An 11,212-nucleotide genomic window follows, 5' to 3' on the forward strand; every position below is an offset into this window, starting at 1 on the left:
ATGGCTGGGTGATATAGTGAAAATTAGTTAAACAGTGGCAAAAGTGGATTGAAAGAGGGAAAAGGGAGCCATAAGTACAAAAAAATGGTTACAGGTTGCAAAAATACTGCCAGACTGGCCAGATAAAGTAGTGAAAAGGAGTTGAGAAGTGAAAAGTAGGGGGAAAAGCGGCAGGAATGGGTTTAAAAATGGGTAAAAAAATTTCAAAATGTCCCGACAAACCAGTGAAAAAAGGTTAAATAGTGGCAACATGGGCGAAAAGTACCAAAAATGGGTAAAAGGGGACAAATATGGGGCGGGGGGACGCAAATAAAATTCATAAAAAGGGGTTAAAATGGTCAAGAAGGAGCAAAAAAAGTGTGAAGAATGGGTTAAGAGTGGCAAAAATGCTGTAAAAATGTCCTAATAGAGAGGTGAAAATTGGTTAAAAAGTGGCAAAAGTGCTTTATAAGAGGCAGTTAGGAGCAAAAGTACTGAAAATGGGTTAAAAGTGGCAAAATACTGCAAAAATGAAACAAAAACAAAGCAGTAGACAGGGGAATTAATTTTCACAACAGCAGTGAAAAGAGGGTGAAGAGGGGCAAATAATTTCAACATCAGCATCCAATAACAGCTTGGCAAACTTTTTGGCTCCAAAATGAAGTAACTGTAGCACCAGAACTGCTGATCCAACGCAAATGCATTACTATCATTAATACATTACTGGGGAGGTCTCATTCTCTGGGCTTTTCAGGGGACCAGCCAATTCTGTGGTCAGATCAGCCAGCAGACACAAGGTGCTTACCACCCAGCGTCATACTAGTAATATAAAACAATAGCATGCTGACGTCACGGAGAGAAGACAGTTAACATCCTTGTAGGACAGCGGTTGAACCAATCAGGAGGAAGGAGGCGGGGCCAAGAGGAGCACACATGAGTTGTCAAACAGGTTTGTCTTCACATTCACATGCATACTCCTCAGCAGGGACAGCACAGTGGGTTTGTGGACTAAAATTAAGGGACCAAAGAGAGACTTCGGAGGTTTGCGGGAACAGTTCAGGTGAGTTTTCTCAATAAATGCTTGAAGGAAACACTGTATGGCCTTAATATTAAACCCACACCCTCATATAAGCAGGCCTGGGCTTGTCAGGGCATGACTTATGAGTAGGCCTTGAATGCATGAGGGCTGTTTTCTGCTGTTTACCTGCGTCTTTTGTTTCTGTCTCTTCCTGCTGCCATGTTTGTCATTTACTTCTATCTGCAGGACATGCTGGCACTTGACTCAGAAACACCAAATTAGAGGCTCTATTTTTGTGTGCCTGACCCTCCTCTTGACATTCCTCTTCGGCCTGCTGCTCCTATAATGACTTATATATCACCGTGCTCATTGCCGTTAGGAACACTTAGCCTCTTCAGACTTTAAAGGAGAAGGTACACAAAGTTTTTAACACCTCCACCAGCAGAGAGCCTTGGCCTGGCTCGGACTGGAATGGCAAATATGTGGAGAATGTGACCGGCAGATGCACACTGTTCAAACACACAATGTCTCAAGAGTGCAGTTGTCATGATGTAAGATTTTTGATTTTGATACGATGCAAATAAAAACCGAACTATGCCAGTATCAGTTTCCAAATCACGACAGGGCAAGAAGAAGTCCAGAGCATCTGGTACGGTTGTACCTCCATACAAAGATATCACGTGTTTTTAAAACGATACAATCTTGTAATGCGTGATAGTATCAGAAAATACCAAAGAGTTTGAGATAGTTCAGTTGTATTCCTTACGAATACGACCTGTGATCATTTCAAATTCACAGGTCGGTGTTACGGTATAAAAAGTGACCATGTCTAACTGGTAACTTTCAGCAGAATGCCTCTGTGGTTATCATGGTCAAAGGTAGAAGAAGACTGCTGTACTAAAATAAAAACAAAAGTACTTTACTCTCAGGCCACCACAAAATTAGCCCCCCCCCCCAAAAAAAGTCAAATATCAATGTTTGTGTGTTGGAGTGTGTTGGATCAGTAGCATTAGTGCTAGTATCTCGGCTAATGATTTATTTGTGTTACTTCTTGAACACATTCATCACTTTATTTTCATCAATTAACGGCCCATCTTTTTGCCACTTTGAACCAATTTTTTGCTGTTTTTTCCCCTCAATTTTTGCCACTTTTGCCCATTTATGCCGTTTTCACCCAGCTCTGCCACTTTTTTACCAGTTTTTGCCCAATTTCGCAAAATGTTTGCCTGTTTTTTGCCACTTTTCACTCATTTCTACAACAATGCAAATTTTGCCAACTTCAGCCATAATTTTCTGCCACTTTTTTTAAAACTTGTTGCCTCTTCTATCGAATTTTTGCCCTTTTTCAACAATTTCTGTCTTTTTTAACCACTTTTGCCAGTTTTTGACCATATCAGCACCATTTTTAGCAGCTGTTTTTCACTTTTTGTCAATTTTTGCTAGTTTTTGCTGCATCTAACCCATTTCTGCTACTTTATCGCACATGTCTATCACGTTCTGCTCATTTCTTGCCACTTTTTGTCAAATCTTTGCCACTTTTTAAGCCATTTTTTATCACGTTGATCCCTTTTATGCCACTTTTTGACCATATATGCAACTTTTAACCCATCCCTCCACTTTTCACCGATTTTTGCATTGTTTTTTTTGCCACTTTTTTTTGCCATCTTAACCCATTTTTGCCCTTTCTGCCACTTTTAACCAATTTATTTGATTCTCTTGTCACTTTTTACCCCATTTTTCTTTTCCCAGTTATTCACTACAATTCCCCAAAAGTTGTCTGATCATGGCCTAGCTAAAAAGTCTGACATTACTTTCCTAATATTTAGTGCATCCATCCACATTGTTAGCATTACTTATAAAAAGGTAATTCTGTTTTAATACAAAAGGGGATTACATTTTGAAAAAGCTATATTGTGCTACAGCATAAATGAATGAAATCCATGTTTTGTTGCTTTGATAAGAGTGTCTCTGAAGTCATGTTCATTACCACGACCTTCAACATAACGCTGATATCTGTAAACAAACAGGGCTGGTTTCTAGCTTCCAGCCTTTAATTGTAAAACTGACTTTTACTTTGAAAAACGCTCCCAAACTCGTACAACTGGCTGCTTAATTTAAAGCTGAGGAGGCTTTGTTCCCACAGCAGCTGTTGGTGTGTGATCTGCTCTGTATCGCCTCCAGACAATAGCTTGTTGACAGCTGTCCTGATGCACTTCCACGCTCCCCCCTCACTCAAGCTCACAAAGTTTGTGACACTCCTTTAAAAGGCCGTCTACGGGCTGAAATGAAGTGTCACTTTTGTGTTTGTCTGCAGAGAGATGGATGGCAGTGAATAATTATATGAATGTGTCACCCGTTCACAGCCAATGAACTTGTAGGACGAGGAAAAGCTCTAAGATGCTGATTGGCTGCAGTTTTAAAGAAAGAGGGGGATTGTGGGTGTAGTTTTTAGACTGGTTGTCTGTGTCTGAGTAGTCTGAAGAAGAGATGCTTGAAGGTAAATGTTTAAATTGTTCTTTAATGATCTCTGTCCTTTATTCATATTCGGGGCTGATCTGATGGGTTCTTATGATACTTAGCTTACTTGTGTTTATTGTTTTTCTCTGAGTTGTTCTCATGTATGCTTCAGTTTTATGTCAAAGCCATTGACTACATATTTATATGGATTTGTCTACATTTTCATCTGTTGTATAAAGAGAAACCAAAATACTCCATGATGGGCGCTGACATGTTACACTGGTGGCATCATTTGGTGAAACAGGATTTGACACCATGCCCCCTCCACTAACCAAAGCACACCAGTCTTTATTTCATCATTTAACTTGACTGGTTTAAAGAAAAACCTTGCCAAGCAGAAGGACTGGCCCGAGTCTGTGTCTGTCATCAGGCAAATCCTTCTAGCAAAGCTCCAGTCTGAAACAATTGTGCCAGAGCTGAAAAGAGACCAGACCGGGTAGTGTCATTTGAAGAGAATGAGGCGGTAGCTACAGGTATGGTTTTACTGGAAGCTGATAGCAAAGGCTGCCACTGGTGTAGCATTTGGCTTGGATGTAGCCGTAGTATAGCAGCGGTTTTACCTGAACTGGGCCGCATTTCTTTATTAAAACAAGAGCAAAGCGCCACACTGAAAACCTCATGGTGTTGAAGATATATTCGCACTCCTCCCAACCAGCCTCAGCTTGAGTTTTATCCACTAGCTAACTCCACTGTTGTAAAGTATGGCAGCACCTGTCTGTCGAGCTAAATTACAACCTGCCTGACTACGACATCTTCCCATGTCGCTCTGATTGGCCTGTGTTGAATGTGACGGAATGTTTGTCCAATCACCTTCTGAGAATTTGTCAAATTGTTGTTGTTTATGAATACGACGCATTGGCACCATGAGTGAAGTTATCCACTGAGTTCGACTTCCTGCCCTTGACTTAGGGGATGCATTGTACATATTCCTCATCAGCCTGCGTTGCCTTTCTGTGGGGTTGACTCTCAGCTTTTTCTTACCTGAGGAGACCCATCCGTCATATTGAAAAACATTTAACAGTTAAACAGTGTAGTTAACTACTGTATGTGGTGTGGACTAATAGAGACGCTTGTAAAAGTGTGGAATTTAACTTTGTATAAGTTTAATTAATGTTTTCAATGTTGCTGTAATTTTCTTTTATTGTAGAGGTGTGACTTAACCTGAACAACCTGGTTGGAGATCTGTTCTCTCGTTGTCTTTGGAAAGATCATATATGAAGATCACAAAAAGCTACACGGTACTTTAAGTTAGATATTTAAGTAGATTTAAAGACAGGTCAGTTTAATAGTACTTAAGTCAATTTTAACTGGAGTAGAGGCGTTTTTCAATCAAACCGGCTCTCCACAAGGGTTATTTACTGAACAGTGAACTAGCATTTCCTTAAAATGCAGGTTTATGACTTAATGAGGGAGAAAAGCTGTTAAAAAGTGGCACTGCCAGCCTGATCGGTGTCACTAAATATCATAGTACATTTTAAGCAGTAAAGTGACCATTTACAATACACAATAACTGGGAGAGAATTTTCAACTTTGTGAGGTGTTTTACAGTGGATGATGGTAGCAGCTGCACTTGCTGGTCTCTCTGCATTTTATTCTGGTATATTAGACTCAAAATGTACAGCACAGTGTCCTTTTTTAGATGGTAAAATAAGTATGAAACGTGTGTCTCATACAGTGGATTTTACAGTAAATTAAGATTTTATGCTTTTTCTCTCTCAACAGGAATTCCAAATGTGAATGAGCCGAGGTGTCATCTCTTTGAAAATGGAATGGAGCCCATTTTAAGAAAACAGCTTCACAGAGACACAAAAACAGGATAACTCTACAACTTCTGCTGAGACGAGGACACTTCTGTCAAGGTAGACTATAAGAGACCAGGATTTAAAAGGACAGAAAGGACCAAGTTTTACAAAATGCCCTCAGAGACTCTCCAGCACCCACTGAGACAACCTGCAAGGACTGTTATAGCTGCTACACCTCCACGCCTGCGCCCAAAGGGTCCTGTGGGTCCAGACTTCTACCGGCAGCTCCCAGCAGCAGCTGGGAGGCCGAAGCAGAGTGCTGTGGAGCGGCTGGAAGCAGACAAGGCCAAATATGTGAAAAGTCAGGTAGCTCTTTCCAAACAGCAGCCTGTGCGACCTCCGGAAGTCCGGAAACCTCTACTGAGCCCTCGCACGGCTCTGCAGCCCACTAGGAAGACCACAATGCCGACAAAAGCGAAGCAGGAGGGAGTCCAGCTGGACTTGGCACATCTGAGTAACCTCATCAGTGGTGTGAACGACGGTGCAAAAGCAGAGGACAGTCCTGATGGTACAGAAAGCTCTCCTCAAACAACTCCTGCAGGAGCGCCACAGAAAAAAGAGAGACCATGTCCCCCTCCTCGTCCTGATTGGTCCAGTCCAGCTAAAGTGAGACTAAAAGCTTCTGGTCCTACGAGAGTTGAGGCACCCTGTGCTCTTCCCCCCCCCCCTTCAGGGACGGTACGCAGAGTGGACGTCATGCCTCAGGCTGGCCCTGTGAGGACGCCCTGCAGACCACCTCAGTTCATCCGACAGCCTCTTCAGCCTCTACACTCCCAGTCTCCGCTCCGCCCGGCTAACTCACACCTTCGCCTCTTCCACCCCAGAACAACAACTCCTCTAAAACCTGTCGTCGCTCCGTCCAAACCTGAACACCTCGCCTCCACTCCCGATGCAGCCCCTGCCCCTGCTTCACCCTTCCTTAACCTTCCTCTTATCCCTCCTACTTCTCCTGGCATCACACGCCTGTCCTCCTCCAGCTCCCGTAAACGCCCCTCTCTGACCCGCTCCAAATCAGACATGAGCGACCGCTTCTCCCGAGCTGGCACAGAGCTGGAGCGCTTTTTTAACCTGTGTGGTCTTGACCCCGCAGACCTGCAGGAGTGGACTGGGTCGAGCTCTGACATCGTGTCTCTCGCACGTTTCCGCAGCGTGAGCGCTCCGGGGTCTGAAGTCGCTGGCTCTGGAAGAGAGGATAACAACGACGACGAGGAGGAAGAGGAGGATGGGAATGCTGCTGCTCGCATTCCTTACGGTGTTTCTGTTATTGAGAGAAATGCCAGAGTGATTAAGTGGCTGTATGGACTCCGACATGCAAAGGACAACCTAAACAAGAGCACAGATTTATAGGATGCAAGGTGGTTAGATAGTCTGAGATAAGCTTGAAACAAAAGTGAAAGTTCTGTACGTCAAAATTTCATATGGACTGATGTGAGTGCGCAACTAGGCTGGAAGTAAGTGAGGTTATGATGACATCACTACCACTCATGCAATCTAATGATGCTTTTCCTCTGTGTGGTACCAGCTCAACTTTTCCTGACTTTTTATTTTTCCTTATGGATCATACCTGCTAGGATTTAGGTTTCAGCTCTGGCTAGGTTCCAAGTGAGCTGAGCTGGTGCTAAAATATGTCAGGACACTGCTGACCACATGGTGGCCAGAGGTTAGGAGTCATTAGGAGTTTCCCTTGTGGGATGTCTGACATGGGTGACAAAAGCCACAGACTGAGAACCAGGTTCACTATTTTCCCAGTGTCCTCTACTGCAGTGGTTCTTAACTGGTCGGGCATCAGGACCCACCACCACCTCCAAAAGAGAAATGGCGACCCAGCATTTTTCCCAACCACTCAGATTTATATAATGAAAAATGTTGCAGTTAGAACCTTAAATGGAACAAAATATATTTACAAAGCACGTTATTACTGAAGGACACGCATCTGATTTCACTCTATTTTCCTGAGACAGTATGGAAATGTGGTTATTTCTCAAGGAATTGCCTCATTATGGGGAAAACCTGCTTTGTTATAAAAGGAAAGGAAAGCGAAATAAGTGGAAACCTTGAGACAGATAGTGAAATTAATCAACATTACAGTAAAATCTAAAAGTTACATGCATGAACTTAACTTATGTCCACTTAGGACGTAGCCTTTAACATTTTTATCTTTTTGTGACCCACAGGAAAGAACTCCCTGACCATTTTTTGTGTCCTGACCCACCTGTTGAGAACCACTGCATTGTTGTTTTGTTGGATATCACAGTGGTTTTCCATAGCCACACTATGAAAATCCAGATTACTAAGAGTGAGCAGGGCCAAGACGAGACGCTACTGTATATGGAGATCCATCATACTAAAACAATGCAACACTTCTTTCTAAGTAATACTTTTACAAACGTTCTATGTCTTTCCTCTTAGTTGACATGGCTAGAAAGGTGATAGTTCTGCTTTTTATTTTTTATTTTTCTACTGAAGCCATGGTGGGGGCGGCCCTGTACTATAGGATGTTATATTGATTCCAAGTATTTGGCCGTCTCCATCGCTATACATCAGAGGAGGAAACACCTTTCAATGTAAAGCACTCTAGAGGGCACAGATGACCCAGTGGTTGTGACGTGCACATGTCTTGTCCCTGTTTCTGACTCTATCCTCATCTCTAAAATAAGAGCATTAAAAGCCCCCAAAAATCTCTAAGACACTCTAGGACACTACCAACACCCACGACAATGTACAGTTGAATATAAAGTGAACTTATCACCTTTCTGACTGTGTCAGCAAAGACTGAACATCATTTATAGTAGAGCTGTTGTATTGGATTGCATTAGATTGAACAGGATGTCATGTAATGTTCTGGCTGATCAGTGTAGTAGAGGCAGTTTGTCTGTCAGGCATCTTCCTTTTGCTTTCCTTTTTGTTGATTTTGATTTAATATTTTTAGTTTTTGTTTTTTAAAGCTGAAAGTTTGAGTAAATTTGTGTTAATGAAAGATTGAAAGGTCAATTTTTACTTTGAGAGAAGTCTTTACTTTTTTTGTTAATGACTTTTTTTCTGGACTTTTTCTCTCGTAATGGGATGGATGCTAAAGCGTCATCTCTGGTCATGATCACTGTCTGAGCCTTTAAAAGGACACTATTAAAGTTTGAATTATGCAACAATCTTCTTCACTACTTTAATAAACCCACAGTGGGTGTTTTGGCTGTTTTGCAGATTTTTATCTGGTATTTTTTTCTCTCTCATGTTATTTTGACAGTGTTAATGCTAATAACATACATTTTAGGGGGTACTTTTTCATTAGTATTTGACAGTTTTAGTAACAGAACCTGGAACAGGTCATTATGATGAGCTCTGGACTCTGAGGGTGTTTGTGACCAAGATGCACCACTGAAACCCATTAAAACCACAGCTTTGCTCCCCCAGCCACTGCAGCAAAAAAGAAAAAATAACATGCATTTTATGATAATAGGCTTTCATTCTGGAGTCATTGCTTAAAGTATGCAGTTTTTCCTGTTCATCACGGAACGTCACCCATTTTCACATATTTGGCATGAGGGGAAGGTGCATGCTTTTTCCTGGTTTTCTATAGGCTTACTAATATTTCTATTACAAATCTTAAAATTTACAAAAGTAATGCATAAATATTAGCATGTTTAAGACTGATAATCCCCTTTAGGAAGTCCTATTTACACATAGTATATGAAAAATATTTAATTTCTTGAGTGATTTACATTTCAGAATTCCCTTAACCTGGCACTGAAAAGGTTAAATTCAAAAGAATTAATCAATATTTGATTTTGGATATTTTTTAATGCATATTTTTATTGCTAGTATATGGGCATGTTTGGCTGCTTACACCCCAAATATAACAATTTATCAAAATCTTAAAATGAAAGAAAATAATAATGGATAAAAATTAAAGTTGTTGCTCAATATTCAAAGCTGCGATAATCCCATTCAAGGAAATCCAATTTGGACATAGTATAAGAAAATTAACATTTTTTGTGGTTTTCACATTACAAACATCAGGGGTTTTGCATTTAAAATGCCATTAGAAGAGTTAAATCCTTAACAATTGCTAAATATTTGATTTTTATGATCAGGTCTCATCTTGATTAAAAAACAAATGGAAATAAAATTGACTTTTCATGTTTATCGCTCTGCAGGGTTGACTTGTAGAGGTAAATAGGAATGGAAAAGGGATTTCTTCACTGAGCCTTGATCCTTTTTGTAGAGCTTAACTACCTCGTGTTTATTCAGAATTAAATGTCTAATATTTTTGCTTCTATTTATTTATGACACCCATTTTTGTTCACTTCCACCCTGAGTGTAAAAATGATAATGCACAAATTAAAGATGTAGCTCAGTATTTTATCTGTGATCTTCCCCTTCAAAGTAAATCCAATTCGCATGTGGCATATAAAAATATCTAACTAATATGTTTTTTACATTAAAAACACCGATGTTTTTTGCACGTAAACTGGCATTTAAAGGGTTGAATTTCCCTACATGAATTTATATTTGATATTAATGATCACTTCTGATCTTGATTTAAAAAATAAATGTAAAAAAGGTGGAAAAAATTGTTCATCTTAAGGAAAACTAGAACTATTTACTGCTACTGAGACAAACCACTCCATACCATGTATGCAGAAAGCATAAACAGGAATTATGGACGCCCTCATGAAGAGACGTCAGAGTGAAGGCTGCACAGGGACTGGCCCCAGTGGTGATTGGGGGGGTTGCAATCATCCCTTGGCCTTACTCCTACATTTTTCATTTTCACCTGTAAGGATAGGGTGACCTGATACTTGTTGGGATGGAGGATGAAATGCGACGGATGCATGGCCCTTTAAATGGAGATATTTCCAGACCCTCCAAATCGAGTGGTAAAGGAAAATCCCTAATATCCCACTCTGATCCACCAAGGCGTTGAAGATGTCTCCACGCTTTTTTTTTAGCTGCTGCTGACAACTGTAAAAGGATTCAGATCGTGCATGCAAAAGAAATTACCAAGGCTGAAGAAGTCATCCTGGAACAAGTTGTAAGTGTCATCGTTAACTAATGATGTATCATTAGTCCTGTCTGTACCAGGACTTAAACCAGCGACCCTCTGAGTCTGAACCCATCTCTCTGAGCTAAGCGTTGATTTGAGAATCTGCAGATACATCTTAGAACACTATCGATGTGGAATCTGCTCTCATAAACATTTAAGTCCACTTATTTTATATTCACACTAATGCAAATATTGTGGGTGAAAGTGCTCTAAAAGGATTGTTTATTTTGCTGATTATAGGATTGTCTGGACGAGGAAAAACTGGATCAACAGGCTTCATTTGAAGGAGGAGAGTTTCACCTCTACTCCACAAGATGTCACATCAGTCCACACTAAGACATTCTCCACCATCAGTGCAGTAACATCTGTGACTGTTACTCTCAATGTTTCTCATTTATTCATACGTCATCATCACAGTGCCTTGTCTACCAGCTTTAGAAAGCTGTTTTAACATTTCCTTCAGAAACTTTGACAGCAGAGTGCAGGATTTACTCAGGTGCATTGTACTAGTTTCTCTTTTAATTCATCATTAGTGTTTGGGATTTACATCAGACCTGCACCAAAGACAGCCACACTAACTAGGTCTAATTTAACACTTTGATGCTCAGTGAAGCTCCACATAAAGAATAACTTGTTCCTGATCTTGTTCATTCTCTCTTCCTTTACATCAGAGCAGGTGTCCTGGATTAGAGCGCCTCACTTTCACACAGTCAGGAGTTGTTGGACCAGATTCCAGGGTTGTAAAGCATCACTGTAACACAGGAGTGTGTGCGTAGAGAGAGCTGCTGTTAAATATTTCAGACAGTTGGAGGTTCCTGGTCTGCATGCAGCAGTATTGTTTCCTCTCTATAAAGC

At 40.8% G+C, this 11,212-nt stretch overlaps 1 protein-coding gene across 1 annotated transcript; it reads left to right on the forward strand.

Moving 5' to 3' along the window:
- The first annotated feature begins 951 nt into the window (after positions 1–951).
- Positions 952–8,491, forward strand: fam110a (family with sequence similarity 110 member A). Its single transcript, XM_041798356.1, has 2 exons — positions 952–1,039; positions 5,237–8,491. Exon 2 carries the CDS (start codon positions 5,428–5,430, stop codon positions 6,661–6,663), a length of 1,236 nt encoding a protein of 411 aa, XP_041654290.1. The 5' UTR covers positions 952–1,039; positions 5,237–5,427; the 3' UTR covers positions 6,664–8,491.
- The last annotated feature ends 2,721 nt before the right edge of the window (positions 8,492–11,212 follow it).

Source organism: Cheilinus undulatus, linkage group 11, assembly GCF_018320785.1.
Source record: "Cheilinus undulatus linkage group 11, ASM1832078v1, whole genome shotgun sequence".
Taxonomy (NCBI): Eukaryota; Metazoa; Chordata; class Actinopteri; order Labriformes; family Labridae; genus Cheilinus; species Cheilinus undulatus.

Coding starts and splice junctions, on each gene's coding strand:
- fam110a (XM_041798356.1), top strand. CDS start 5,428: ATGCCCTCAGAGACTCTCCAGCACCCACTGAGACAACCTGCAAGGACT.